The sequence below is a fragment of the Myotis davidii genome, unplaced genomic scaffold (genome assembly GCF_000327345.1).
Source record: "Myotis davidii unplaced genomic scaffold, ASM32734v1 scaffold197, whole genome shotgun sequence".
Classification (NCBI taxonomy): Eukaryota; Metazoa; Chordata; class Mammalia; order Chiroptera; family Vespertilionidae; genus Myotis; species Myotis davidii.
Genome location: NW_006291549.1, coordinates 2,842,034 through 2,858,147, shown reverse-complemented (window position 1 = coordinate 2,858,147; position 16,114 = coordinate 2,842,034). Strand labels below are relative to the sequence as shown.

The window sequence follows — 16,114 nt, the reverse complement described above, 5'->3', positions numbered from 1 at the left end:
GTGTTATATCTCTAGGAGCAGTAGCTCAATATATCATCCAAGTATCTTTTCACTATTTTCTGTTGAAAAGATAGAGCAATATTTACCTTTTAAAACAAAGTACAAAAAATTATACCGTGTTACTTTCATAAATTCTAATTCTTTTCTTTTTTATATATTTATTCATGAAAGTTATAACTCTAGGAGCAGTAGCTCAATATATCATCCAAGTATCTTTTCACTATTTTCTGTTGAAAAGATAGAGCAATATTTACCTTTTAAAACAAAGTACAAAAAATTATACCGTGTTACTTTCATAAATTCTAATTTGCTTTTCTTTTGCCTTTGTCTGAGTGTGATCTATGCCATATTGTCAAAACCAAACAGAACTGCCACTCTGATATTTACAAACCATTGCTTCAGATATCCGAGTCATTCACTATACACCCCAAGGCTCACTGACAATTGGAATATGAGCAACTGAAGGGTAATAACCCATGAATTGACTTGTTTCACCTATTTCTGTAGCTTTGGCCAAACAATTCAGAACAAGCTTCCTAACTACTTCCTGGGGAGAAATTGTGGAGAAAAAGAAAGAGGGAGATTAAAACTGCTCCGACAGAAGTAACTGCCAAGATTTCCATCCTGACATATTTTATGAGGGTCATTTATAGGCATATTTGCTTTATAGTATAAGCCAGTGAAGCTCTATCACCATTTTATAACATATAATTGCAAAGATGAAAGAAATGTCTATATAGGCATACACCATAGAATTATATAGCATTTTAATGATGCTTAAGTAGAGCCAGACTCACTACTTAGTTGTGAAAATCCCGATTTTATTTTTGATACTTAACCACAAACTGCTTTTCTTTTTCTGAAGTGGTTTGGTAAAGACAGAGCTAATGACTAATTGACTATTTTAAGTTAGGGCATCGCTTCTTGTCTTCTGTGTGTAGCAATTGTTTATGGTCAGAAAACAAAGCGAGTGAGAAATATAAAACTGCCAAAGCCCAAAAGATTGGCTAACATTTTAGACTCAGCAATACGGTACCTATATACAGGAAAACCTCGATATAACAGGCTAATTCGGGCAAGGGGGTGTCCGTGAAAGCTGAAAGCCCATTATGTAACAAAGTAGATTTTCTGAATGTGTCTGTTAAAAAATTGGCCAATTAGTTTACCTGTTTTTAGTTGTGTAGATGCATTTGTGTAATAGAAAACAAATGCACATGGCAGGGGCATGGCTTATCCCACATGGGAACATCAGCTGCCACGTGTCAAAACTGCTGCAGAAAGTCATGCCATGAGACAACACAGCCAATTACCAAAAGAGATGCGGTGTGATCATTTGCTAATCATTCACCGAGCACTGTTTAAGAGCAGTGACTCTTGGATTTAAATACGTAGACTACAGTTGTAGATATGTAATATTTATTGACATTTGGTGAAATTACTACAATGCTTTTTTCCCCAACATATGGCCTATTAGCTAAAATTTGTGAAAAATAACAGTGAATAACAACAAAAAAATAACCTGTTAACTTAAATATAAGCAAATATTGATTTAAAACATTTAAAAATTAACAGGTTGTTAATTTCACATACGACATACAGACTGTTATTTTGTCCATTAAATTGCGGTCTGCAAAATTGAGGGTTTAACCATCATTTAACAACTAGTCCCTGTCTCCCAGCTAATTGACTCAATGACGCCATCTCTGACAGCACAAGTCATTCCTGTCTTTCCATAAGGAAGCATTCAGCTTGGCACGAATAGTGGGCTCGTTGTACTTTACTGCCTATTTGAACTGAATCCTGTCAGATGTACTTCCTCCCACATGTGAGGATGCTAATGATAGTCAAGATAACATTTATAGAACACTTACTACATGCCAGGCAGTGACCTAAGTGCCCTGCTTGCATTATATCTCATTTAATCTTCATATGGTCTCTGAGGGAGCTACTGTTATTATTCCCATTTTACAGATGAAACTAAGGCTTACAGAGAGAGGTGATAAGTTAAAATTAATCAGGATTTCCAGTATGCTTTTATTTTTCTTTTATATCATTAATTTAGATTTCACAATGCTACTCATTCCTACCAAGGGCAAACTGTAGTATAATAAAGGGCTATATAGTGGCTGATTTTTGGAGAAATTAATGGCTTAAGAAAACAAATTGAGAAGAAAATGGGAATCCTATTCAATATTAAAAATAGGAGGAAGCTTGTAATAAAAAGTCCTTTACTTCTGAATGGTTTGTGACTTTGGAATTTTCTACTTCATTGACACAGACTCTACCAATATTAGCAGAGAAGTCAGATTAATATTCATGCTAATCTGAGCAGTCCAGCATAATTGTAATCTTGCTCACTAGGTAGAACTGTTCTAAAGCCTACTTTTAAAAATTATTTGCAGTATCTATTAAATGCTAATTTATTTCAATGTTTCATTTCAAATTATGTTTCTGGAATCCACTACATTCATAATGTGTTGATTTTTAATATAAAAAGGAACAGCTTTCTGTTTCATCTGTTTGAGGTATGAGGCTTCCCAATGTACTTTCTGCTTAGCAAAATGGACACTTAGAATTCACTGCATTGTTTTTAACAGCCAGCAAAGTGGACAGCAAACCACACATATTTCTACAATATCTCTATAATATCTCCTGGCATGCAGATCTATCTGATATTCCTCAGCAATAGTCTTCAAACAACTTTATGACTCAGGAGAGCATTATATAAATATGTAGCGCTTTATAAGAATTTGCAAGCAAGACTATTGGAAAGATCTTTTAAAAAAGTTAAGTCCATTTAGTAGAGTCAAAGTTACAACGAATAGTTACTAAGAACACGTGGGATGCTTAACAATATTCTAAGGAGTTTAAAACAGCACCCGAGTACACATACTAAAAAGCTTGATCACAGAGCACCTGCCAACTTACCTTTGGGTTTATAGCAGGGGGTGGGGATGATGCATTCCTCCTTTATGTGGGGCTTGGTTTTGGAGTTACAGCCTCCGGAGTGCATTCCTCGAGGGTTGATGCAGAGAACCACGCGATACCGGAGTCCCTGGCCACACGTCACCGTGCACTAGGAGGAGAACGCAAGAGAGAGGGGACTCACAGGCAAAGCTTTGTTTCCTCTTCTCCGTTTCCCACTGAGGTTTTTCAAAGGGCTGCTTGTGTATGTAAGGACTCCTGATGAACTTAAACCACTTCTGACCCATCATGGGGTCTTTATGCTATTGGGCTATTTAGGGTGCAGCTGGCTGGAGATGCAATCACTTCGTTTTGGATTACTCAGTCAGCATTCCTTCAACACGCACTTTGCGCAAAGTCCCAAACCAAGCAGCAAAAAGGAGAGAAGAAACTAGAGAGTGTGCTCAATTTCGATAACTAACAATGCATTTTAATATTAATAAGTCCCTTTGATAACGATTGGTAGGTCCAAAATATGGGAAATGCTAGCTCCGACATGGACATAGAAAGTTTTTCAACTGTCATCATCGCTAATTTATGTTGCAGCCTGGCTGATCCAATTGATGATACTGACATGGAGAAAAGTGTTTAAAGGAACTGATTCAATGGCCAGATGTAGACAACACCTCAGTGGTCTATACGCCTGGGAACAAGTATAGAAAAAGAGAAACGTCACAGCTGGGATCTGCTGCCACAAAGCCACTTAGCTAAAATGAAAAGTCTTTTGCCATCTCTGTGGCCGAGGGCACGAGGGTTTGTCCCCCCATCTTTCTATCTCCCTTGCTACTTCAGACCTTTTTGCACTGGCAGCCAGGAAACCCCAAATCCAAATAATTTTGTTTAAGCTGCTGCAGCAGCTTCTCTAACACCTAGAATGTATTTGTTTTAGTTATTCTACTTCATCTCTTCCAGCTATTTTGTGTTTTTTATTGCATCTTTTTTTTTCAATGGATGATAGACATAACTTTAATTTTAATCCACTTTTGGATATAGAGAAAGGATGAGAAATTTAAAAGAAAAACACAACAAAACACCAAACTTTAAGTCTACTGAGCTCCTTCACGGATTCAGAAATAGTCATTTGGCCTCACTTACTCTTGACAAACATGTGCCTCCTTGTCCTTGAGGGGACATGGAGGTGGTAGAGGCTTCTTGAAGAAACTTGAAGATAGGGATCTAGATTTACTCATTTTTGGTGATGCTGGCTTTGGAGAATGCCCACTCCAGGAGAAAATTGGTAGATTTCTAGACACTTCAAGAGGAGAAGTAGGGAGCTGCACAGGGTAGCCGGTGGGGGCATGGTGATGAAAGGGAAGAGTGGACTTATTCTCTTAATGAACAAAGAAAGAAGGCACAGTTACCGGAGACCACTCCTGTGCCAGCCATTTAGGGCAGTCAAAAATGTTGCAGGGCTGCACGATGGGCATCTTAGGGGTGTACATGCATTTCCACTCTTCCACTGAGGTGACATGCCCCTGGATGTCCTCCTCCACACAGGAAACTGCCCGGCTCTGGATGCCCCCCCCACACGAGGAGGAGCACGCGGTCCACGGGGTGGCCTCCCACCTACAGAAGCAAGGGGAGTTATCAGGGCAGACATGCACATTGCCAAACCTCCTTAGTGACCTTTCTGAACCAACCCCAATCCCAGTGCCTATTGGGGCCATCGGGTTCTGAGAAGCTATGGTCCAGAGAGCTAAAAGCCATCTGTTGCCTGAAATCTGATGAGTAAGAGAAAAGGAGTCAATGTTGGCAACAGTGCCCTGTAAACCTCGAAGCCCTACACAAATTTAAGAAATTACTGTTTTGAGAGCTGTCCACAGAGATATCTGTGTTGCCTGTAACTTACTCAAAAGAGGGCTGTTCACCCGGCCCGCGTGGCTCAGTGGTTGAGCGTCAACCTATGAACCAGGAGGTCATGGTTCGCTTCCTGGTCAGGGCTGAGGAACTTTAAGATTTCTCTTAGAATTAAGAGAGATATAGTTTTAATGAGAGCAACACAATCCACAGTAGGAGGCATGCAGGAGGCAGCCGATCAATGATTCTCTCTCACCATTGATGTTTCTCTCTCTCTCTCTCCCTCTCTGAAATAAAAAAATATATATATTTTTAAAGAAAAGAGAGCTGTTCAGTCTTTCTTCCTCTAGTTTTAATACACATGTTTTACATGTGTGTATATTATGGTTTATAAATATATATTCTGAATATAGAAATATATGTTATTAAATCATTAAATATTTATGTCAAGACTAAAATTGATTACTCAATTAACACTATATAGTTTGCACCTGGGCTGACACTTTTTATTTTCAATGCAGTACTTTATTACTAAGCTTCCGGATTCTTTTACACGAGAAGCTCATGAAAGATGAAGGTAAACTGAACACTTTCCCCTCTTGCTTCTACAATCATCAGCTTTGCGATTACCCTGTTCATGGATTCAGCACAATTCTGAAGTCCAAACTGTGCCATCGTTACACTAAGGAGCAGACGTGCTAGTACAGGTCATACCTACTTGTTCCATTGAGGGATACTAGCAGTTAGCATTCCCCCAATAAAGAACTCCTGGAATTGTGAAGAAGTTTGGTTTCGGTTGGAAGGTTAATGGCATTGGAATCTAGAAATACAGGTAAGTAATGGAGAACATAACAATATTATCTGTAACGTTTAAGAGAATCCCATTGATTCTTCAGATCTGCCCATAGCTCTGAAGCATTTGGGAGCAGATGCAGAGAGGTATCTGCCTGATCCTTGTCTCTCCTCCTGTAGATATAGAGAGTATAGAATTTAAAAAAATAGAAACATTGGAACTGAGCTTGTCTTTCTTGCATATATTCTGCTTGTTGACGAGGACTGCTGAGGAACTTTAAGATTTCTCTTAGAATTAGGAGAGAGATCATTTTAATGAGAGCAACTCAACATATCACCAAGTTAATCCACTTGAATAGTAAAATTTAAAAATATTGCACAAGTGGCCCTGGCTAGTGTGGCTCAGTTGGTTGAAGTGACGTCCTGTGCACCGATGGGTCAATCTGGAGGCAGCAGATCGATGTTTTGCTCTCCCACCCCTGTTTCTCTCTCTCCCTCACCCTTCCTCTCTCTGAAAATAAATAAAAACTTCTTTAAAAAACACAAAATATTGCACAGGTAAAGTATGGAGACAGAAATTATTCTCTAAGTAGGATTTCATGTACATGTGATCCTGACTTCTCTTGGGCAGGAGACTGTATAATGTGTGTTTAACAGAGAATTTTCCTCCACATTTTCTTTGTATTGCTCAAGTCTAGGCAACAACTATTATCTCCACTGCGAACAGCCTAAACTTGTTGCCAAATACAATATTTTCCTATGCACATTTCCCCAGGAGCCTCAAAAGAAAATGTTGTTGTGGGGAAACTGAGGTCCTCGGTTTAGCCCTTAGGAAACTTTCTGATCCCTTTCAAGAGAATGAAGCAGCGCTGTGGCGTGTTTCTCTTCCAGAAAGGTAAGACCAGTCCTCATTTGTCTCCACAGCTCTCTGGAGAGCTTCCCTCAGGAGGTGGAAAACAGGTCCGATTCAGACTGAAACGGGGCTGCATATAGAAGTACATGCTCGCCTTGGATTTGACCTGACAGTGAAGTGGGAATATGTTATTGAATGTACTTTAATCTCTTAGAACATTAAGATGCCATAAAAGGAGCACATGTTTTAATTGGTACTTTAACATCACTAAACTTGACCCTTCTAAAGAGAGAGTGATTAATTTCTGTCTCAACACTGGGGCCTGATCCAGAGTGTAATTTCATGAACAGTCATAAGTATCCTTTTCCATGTCAGTAGTCACAGAAAGACAAATGATGCTAATATTATTCTAAGAATTTATAGTATGGTTACAGCATGCAACTATAGTTCTATATGGGAAAAATTATCAAAGGAATCCTTGCATAACAATAGTATTAGGAGGAATTTCAAAGCAAAGCATGACTGGGTGCTTTAAAGAATGTATAACAAAAGGTGAGAGATGTATCTTTATACAGGGACCAGATAAGTGCTTGGATCAAAAAAAAAAAAAAAAGCCTGGCCTGTGTGGCTCAATGGTTGAGCTTCAATCTATGAATCAGGAGGTCATGGTTTGATTCCTGATCAGAGCACATGCCCAGGTTGTGGGCTTGATCCCCAGTAGGGGGAATTCAGGAAACAACTGATCAATGATTCGCTCTCATCACTGTTTCTGTCTCTCTCCCTCTCCCTTCCTGTCTGAAATCAATAAAAAATATATTTAAAAAAGAAAAAGAAAAGCATCTCCAAGAATCTTTTTCTGGAAAAATAAGAAATGAATTTTCATATATCATATATTTTAACTCCTTTGGCTTTTCATTGTTAAACACACAGTGTGTTTGGTTTAAGAACTTCTCAAAATTAAGAATGACATGAACAAGTTGCACATAGTAATTATGAATGAAGGATAATTTATCAGGTTACATTCTTATATTCTGTTCAGATATGTGTTATAGTAAAAACGGAAAGCAAAAACAAAAAAGTAAAAAGTCACTAATTGTGTTTTGTGTTGACAGTGTGGTCGTAAGCCCATTTAAATAATTCCAATAAGTGAGGCCTTCTGCTTCCATCTGAGAAACTTTTCTGAGCCTCAATTCTTCTTATGAAATGAAAACGTATTGTCGCTTCCATTTACTAAGACTTTATAAATAAAGCAGAATATCTAACTTTAGAATTAGTTCAGTAACAGAAGTGCAAGAAATAAGAACTATAGTCCACTTGCTTACTGCCTTTTACCCCTGTGATGCACGGACAGGCCAACGTGTGCACAGGACAGGTGCAAATGGACATCAGGGAGGCTCATCTCAAGCTGTTACTGAGACTGCTGGCTTCAGGCTTTTGGAGGAAAGCCAAATACAGAAGAAATCAAGTTTAACCTAAGACAGGTTTGAGGCATACCAAAAAAATATAAACAAAAGAGAGCATAGATATTCAAGAAATTTAGGAGTGCCATTACAGGGAAAACATAAACTTGATGTTGCTCACTCACTCTGACACCCAACTTTGTTTTTATTATGAAATTCACAGCCTTCACATAAGCACACACATGTGTCTTGCTTTACAGATAAAGAAATTAAAATCAAGTGAAGTTTTGGCTCAGCTAAATTAATCTTTTCATATTTTCTTTCTATTATTTTTTTTTCAAGAAGAGTTTACTATATAAGATTGATTCTGGATCAAACAAGCAAAATGATGCATCAGTAGCATTCTAAAGTCATTTATCATCTTTATCAATATAGTCATAGGAACATGGGAGAGAGCTGACTACTAAGTGGAAGAATTTAAAAACAAACACACAATTATATATAATATAGAAGCCCCTCTCCACTGCTACCATTAAATGGTGAAAAGTGAGTTCCCTGTCAATCACTGGAAGTATTTAAGTAGAGACTGGATGACAACTTGCACTGGTATATGAAAACTAAAGTATTGTTGAAGTAGCTTCACAACTGGTATGTATATACATGTGTGAATACATATGCATTAGATACACATCTATGCATATTTGTATAAACCTATGTCTCTATATATGATTGGTGTGATTTGGGGGAAGGAATGGGAGAATGAAACATCATTGGGGAGCTGGACGAGATGGCCCTAAATGCCTCTATTGCAGTGATGGCGAACCTATGACACACGTGTCAGAGGTGACACGCGTGTCAGAGGTGACACGCGAACTTGTTTTTTTGTTTGATTTTTCTTTGTTAAATGGCATTTAAATATATAAAATTAATATAAAAAATATAAGTCTTTGTTTTACTGTAAAAGATCAAAGATCAAAAAATTGCAAAGATCAAAAAATTTCTATATGTGACACAGCACCAGAGTTAAGTTAGGGTTTTTCAAAATGCTGACACGCGAGCTCAAAAGGTTCGCCATCACTGCTCTACTGGGACTCTAATTCATTAAGTATTTGGAGATTTTCAATCAAACTTTGCTTCATTTTATAGTTCACAATAAAATTACATCCCAGGCTTTGTTTAGTTTGAGACTGAGCAAATTATTGTGGATTATTTTCAACTACTATGTTTGCAATCTGTTTTAAGCCCTGGGTTCTAAAAAGCAGCTGAGTCCCTGAAGACCTAACGATCGCCGAGAATGGAGCAAAGGTCTCTCCTGGCACGGTGATTATTTCAAACCCAATGCTAATTCCTGCTACCTGGGGAGCTGCTTCCAGTGTGGCTGATAATACACTCGGCAGCTAGCATATTTTTCAGCTTCTCCTGTTTTCTTATAAATATATTAATAAAGAGAACAAGTTCTTTTAAAAAAAACTTTCATTATTTTTTCTAGTTTTACAGAGCTACTGTAGCTTTAAAAAAGCAACATAGAACATGGAATTTTAAAATGTTTTGAAAAACAAAGTCCCCTCAAACTTTCTGAACAATAAGAATATTTAAAAAAATCCCCAAACCCTGCCTTTTTTTTTACTTCATTAACATACTTTGGAACAAAAGGAGGATATCTAAAGCCCCTATTCAGAGAAGGACCACATCTGGAGTTCCACATGGATGGTATTGTGGTAATACTCCAGGCAATGTTTGTTTAGCAGTTGGCAACACGGCTGTAGTGACTAGGGTCCAGTTGCAGAGGAAATTCAGAAAAGGACAAAGGGAGTGAAAGAAAGACATAACATAAACCCATCCACTGAACCTAATCAGAGTGAATTACTGTGTCCACTCTAATGTGACGCGAGCCTATCTTCACATGGTTTTTGAATGACAGGCTTCAGTCTGAGCGGGCCAGTATTACTCGAAAGCAGAGCTCAGGATGGCTTGCAAGACATACTATCTACCATTTTATTTTGACAGAAAAACACAAAATCTCTATGCACATACGAAGGAAGCAGAAGATGGATTGACTAGTTCTAGCAGCAGGACGATTGATTTACGTACCGAGGAAGGGGATGGTAGAGGTCATAAGGCATGATCTGCTTGTATCCGCCACTGTTAGGAACAATAATGCCAACCCTCTGAGTAGAAGGTACACACAATAAAATAAACACTAAATAATTACATTATACACAGTTTTTAGACAAATGCAAAACAACATTAATAAATTGTCTTGAAAACAACACACAAACAGTTCAATATCTTTATGCTACCATATGGTTTAGAATGGGGTACCGTTGACTATAATTAGTTCTCTGATCCAAGCAGGAAATACCAAGGGAAAGGGTGGTGGCAAGAAAACTTGGCACCTCATCATTAACTATGACACAATAAGCTTGTAAATGTTCTTTAAACCCCCAAATTATACATCCTATGAGGTCATTATTATCATCATTATTAATGTTACTTCCAGATGCTCACCAAGCAATTACAGTAACTGTGTCACTTATGATGAAAGAGAAAGCAATATAGAAGAGTATGTACCTGGGAATTGACAATGCTATATAATGTGCTACATAACCCAGCAAAGAGGTTTCTTCTTCTTGGCAGACCTAAGGATTTTAGTAATGGCTGGAAAGTAGCCACTTGGTTACTTTATAAAGGGGAGGAGAAGTAGTGAATATAGTAGGCAGCTATCAACAAAAGCAAGATCCCTACCAACATAAGGCAGGACAATTAAAATGAAATAATAAGTACGAAAGATCTTTTCTGTGATATAGTATTAACTGCTATTATGGTGGTGGTTGCGATTGTCATGACTGTTGTTAGTATACCTGGTGCCCTGGGAAACCTGTGCGATTTAGAGAGAGACTAAAGAAGCCTTGAGAAGTGACATGACAGTCTGTACGGCTAATGGATTTACAAGGAATGATATGATAGGCTGTGTGGAAGGCCCCAGAGGCCTTCAGGACTCCAAGAAACAACACTAATCTACCTCACTGAATTCAACTAAAGTCTCCAATTCACAAGACTTTCTTATTCCCGAGTCCCCTGGCTTGTCGAAGATATATGACTCTGGGTCTTAGATGAAAGAGCTAGTATAATAGACCCTCCCTCAAGAGTGCAAGACAGAGCTCAATACACAGGTCACCCTGGGGCAGAGCTTGATTGGATATGAGCAGCAGGTGCTTATTTTGCAAGTGACAAATGACAGGAAGTCCCTCTTTTGATTCCTGAAGGAACTCATGTATTCTATATGTATTCCTGGATGGATGAGTGTATATTTATATATCTCTATTCAATGTAAATGGTTATATCTATATTTAATATAAATATTTATATCTATATTCAATATACATGTTTACATTTATATTAAATAGTAAATTAAGGTTTTTGTTTAAAGACCTGCAAAATGTTCAAATGGAATGATGTAGTATTTTTGTTTTTTTAATATATGGCTTGCAAAGCTTCTGGGTAGAAAAAGTAAACCGGCTATACTGTGGATCAGAAAGATTAAAAAAATCACTAAATGGCAATCATGAGGAAATGGAGATTATAAGGAACAAAGAGGAAGTGATAAAGAAGTAATTCCTAAAGAAATTACTGAAAAGTAAGAGGATATGTGAAAGAATTTAAATTTGAAAGAAAAGGAGAAACAAAGCTATGAAGATAGATTTCCCAGGAGGGACAACAATTGGGGTACTAATTTACTTATTTATCTTAGATAACTAAATTTCTATGTTTATTTGCATGAATAAAGTTTTTTTAAAAACTCATTTGTATGATTCAATTTTCATGGTGTATGTATATGTATTACCCTTAAGTAACAGTGTTCATGAAACTGAATGTTGCCTTTTGAGGGAACGCAAAATCTCACAGCTGTAACACAAGAATGAAATGAATATTAAAATTAAGCTCTTCTCCCTATTTTTCCAAGTTAGAGAAACTTCCTATTGTTTTCTGCCTTCTACTAGACAAGAAATTGGATATGAAATGCTAGTCCTGTCTGCTGTTAGAATAGTGTGATATCTTTACAATAAATCTTATGTCCAATAATTTAGACATTTTCTTTCTAAAGAACCGTATTTTAATGAAATGCTCCCTTCCAAAGTTCTACTAATAACTTGGAACATAATCTAATAGTAGTTAATTAGGAAATAAATTAAATTGACTTCGCAGTAATATTTTAGCTAACCCTAGTATGCCTACATCAATTTCTAATTGCAGAAATGCATATCGTTGCCTTCTCGTCTGAAGAAATTTATAGCTATAATTTGTCATCTTCAGTATTAGAATGAACTGTTGCAGCTCTTTGCCAACTGATTTATCAGCTGATGATATTTAAAACGGAGGCCGTAATGTTGAAGGAGACAGGCTAGAAATGAAAATGAGGGAATAAAAGGGGGGAATGTATAGAATTTGAGAGGTTAGGCTTTGCTTTCGACTGATTTAGAAATTACGTTTTTGTTTAAACAAGAAGCTTTAAACCTGGATTCAGCAAAACTATAGCTATATTTGTCTTTCTATGGCATGGGTCATGGTGAAGACTCATAAAATGACTCTATGGCACCTGTGAAAACAGAAGGATATCAAAACAATGGTGCTCTGTCCAGTCCTGTTCATGCATATGCCTGTGCAGGGCTCTGCTCTCTCTTGGGGTTCAGGCCATGGCCTTGGACTTTCAGCACACTGTCACCGAGGGGCAGGCCCTGCTGCCGAAACTTAACTTGCTATTCCTCGCCTTTGAGACACTGGACTTTTATCTTAGGCAGAGTCTGTATATTGAAGAATGATGACAAAGGATCTCATTTAGAGATGTTAAGAAAGATTTCCCATGTTTAGGTCTTGATTTATAGTATGTGTATACATGTATGTACTCTTACATGTGTATGAATGTGTTGGGCGTGGTGATGGAGACAAAATGATTTTAAAAAGAATTACAAAGGGAAGACATAAGAAACAGTTGGTTTGAGGGTAAACCTGTTCATTCTCCATTGCCTTAACTATTCTGACCCCTCAAGTACCTCTTCTACTGGGGAGTGAACTGACTTCCCTCTTAAAATCCCAATGTCAGGATTGTGGTGGAAAGAAGAGAAGATGATGATGAGGAGTAAGTGGTCATTCTAGACTCATGTGAAGGAAGTCATCATACCAGATCCTGTCAAAGTACACACTTTGCATAACTGTCCAATGACAGGAGGGTGCTTCAGTGTCGGATAGGCTCATGTCATGAAATATTAAGCAGTCTATAAACCTGAAGCCTTTGGAACCATGTTTAAAGACATGGAAAATGTTCAAATGTAATGTCAATGTAAAAATAATGCAATGTAAAATAGAATATACAATGGGATTCATAATACTAAAAAGATTCATGAGTTCATATATTATCTATACAATCATTTTCACAAAGTGTATGGGTATGTGAGTAGTGAGTACATATGTGTGTGCATATCTATCACACATATGTATACACAGATATATTAGAAAAATACCAAAACAGTTATTTGTTTCTGGTACTTAAGTTATTGGTGTTTCTTTTTTTCTTGTTTTTTTTTTTTTATGTTTCTCTGTTTTCCAACGTTTTTTAATGTACAGTCAGAGGAATTAGAACATTCAAGTAAAAACAAAACTCAAGTCTGAGAAAGTATAAAAGAGACCCTTGGAAACTGTAATATAAAATCTAAGTGAGTTCATCACCTCAAATTCCATGTGTTATTTAAAGATTATTGAGTTATTGTCCTGAAATCATCGAAGAAGCGACTTTAGACACTTTCCTGGACTTCAAATATCAAGCCATAGGCACATTCCCACTCCTCAGATGGAATTTACATAAAGTGATAAATCTCTCCAAGAAAAAAATCCCACTATAACTAACTCTATGGATGCCTAACTTGTGGGGTTCTTTTTATAAGGAGTCCCTTTCCTGGTTTCCACTGTCCCTTTCGGTGGCTCTCTCAGGACCCCTGGCCTCTCCTCCGGCCTGCAGGGCCTCCGTTCTCACTTCCTGGCAGCTGGATGTTCTCTAGGTGTGTCACGCTCAGAGCATCCGGACAACTCATCATCTCCCCCTGCCAACTGCTGCTTCTCCTGCAGTCACTTGTACAGTTCAGAGCACTGCCAGCCTCCGATCCACCCCAGCCAGATATTATGGGACATCTCTGTTTTTTCTCTGTCCTGGGTTCCCTTCTAGCTGCAGTGTCTTGGCCCTTTTGCAGCTGTGTCCTAACAAGTCTCTCCACCTACAGGCGTCACTGCCTCCAATCCAGCCTGCTCTCTGCTGCCATAGCAACCGATACCTCCCTTCCCAATGCCAAAGTCTTCAGTGGCTCCATAATGTCCAGGGAAGTCTCTTAGTCAAGTGCTACCTCTTCGAAAGCCTGTCCTTATTTTCCCTTTCAACACCTAGCCAGAAATTCTCTCTTCCCTGTCCAAATATCCGTAGCACCAACTCCTCTCATCACGTTTAACTATGTACTAACGCTTAACCATGCATAAGTGTTCTTTAAAACACCAAGGGACAGAATCCATATTGATTCTTTACCATATCTCTTAACACATGGGTCTGCACAGAGACAATTAGTAAATATTCGTTCAATAAAATCATGCTGTTAGTGTGCAAGGGCAAAGCAAGCAGCACTACTACCAACCAGAATTGAAGCAAGCCAACACAAAAACACAGTTAAAGAAACTCCCCAACTGCCACTCACTGTGCACATCTTAGTCCCCCTCCTGGCCTTTGGCTAGCTCTGCCATCTGTGTGAGGGGAGGTAGTTTGGCATTAGGGAGGCTGCTCTGGCAGGCAGAGGTGGCTGGGTGATCTGAGGCAGGGAAAGGCAGATTAATGGCAGCTGTGCTTCTAGCCTGCTTGGCTTCACTCTGCATCTCTTCCATTGGACATCTCCCAGAAATAGCCACAACAGCTTTTAAAAAATTGTCTCTTCCCTTTCTGTCTCATGTGTCTTTCAGATACCGGGCTGTTGTGTAGGTGTACAACTCAATTCCGCCAGGACAGTCTTGGGGCTCAGGCTTGAGTTGATTCCTCTTTGCTTTTGCTGTGGTACCAAGGACAGAACTTGGCACAGGTTATATACGCAATAAAAAATGAATGAAACTGTGGGCTGTGGGAAGAGTTCTGGTACAGAGAGAGCAGCTCATCTTCTCTTGACAACTCTAGGGCAATAGGAACCAGTCTCTTCTAAGCAACAGTCAGAAAGGGGCAAGAGATAAGTGATAAAAAGTTGGAAGAGAAACAATCATTTCCTTTTTCATGAGGGGCAGAGCACAAAGGATCTTGGCATAATGAGCAAAGGACCTCCCGAGGACCTGGGAGATGGAAGGTCCGTTCTCCTCCCTGTCACTCTCTTGCTGTGTGACCTTGCGTGCATCAGGACTTTTGCTTTGGTCTTCTGCAAAATCCAAGTATGGGATGAAATCAGGACTTTTAAGATGAAGTAGGAATGGGTGCCTGGAAACCAATCTCCTGGAGTGCTACCTTACCTGATGCTTTCCTAGTGACTGCTGAGGGCGGGACTTGGAGCTCTGTGGGCCACTGATTGAAAACCATCTAAAAATCTCTCGTCCTCTAACATTTCGTGACTTGATGAAACATAGTAAGTTTCCCTGTTATTTAAAGAGCCAAGTTGGGATCCAGCAAATGAGAAAATATTCTGTAAATAAGTCATACTTTTTTAAAAAACTATAGTATCTACTAGGCAACATTCATTTATCTTTTGGACCAGACCAAAATGGTCCTGTGTCATTGTCTAGGATTTGAAAACATTTTGAAGGCACATATTTATTTTTTTTGCTATGAAACCAACTACTGGAGAGTTTTTGATCATTTGACCTGAAGTATTAAAAATGTCCTCACACTTGTGTTTCTGTAGTTAAACATTCTTGGTACTAATGAATGTACTTTCTGAACTGCTTTTACATAACTGGGATGAATTTGCCCATGGGATTTGGTCATTGCTTGGAGTAAACAACTGTATTTATACTTATACTAGAGGCCCGGTGCACAAAAATTTGTGCACTCGGGGAAGGGGGGGCTCCCTCAGCCTGGCCTGTGCCCTCTTGCAGTTTGGGACCCCTTAGGGGATGACCACCTGCTGGCTTAGGCCTGCTCCCCAGGGGATTGGGCCTAAGATGTCAATCAGACATCCCTCTGGCAGCCCGGCAGCCCTCGGTGGATGTCCACTTGCCAGTGGGGAGCAGGCCTAAGCTGCAGTCAAACATCCTTAGCGCTGCTGAGAAGGTAGGAGAGGCTCCCACCACCACCCCT

At 38.8% G+C, this 16,114-nt stretch overlaps 1 protein-coding gene across 1 annotated transcript in view; it reads right to left on the bottom strand.

Annotated features, from left to right (window-relative positions):
* The window catches only part of ADAMTSL1 (ADAMTS like 1), a 393,380-nt gene that overhangs the window by 208,569 nt on the left and 168,697 nt on the right, over positions 1–16,114 (bottom strand). The window contains 3 exon segments of the mRNA XM_006764922.2: positions 2,929–3,076; positions 4,326–4,530; positions 9,898–9,948. Coding sequence (XP_006764985.1) covers positions 2,929–3,076; positions 4,326–4,530; positions 9,898–9,948 — 404 coding nt within the window.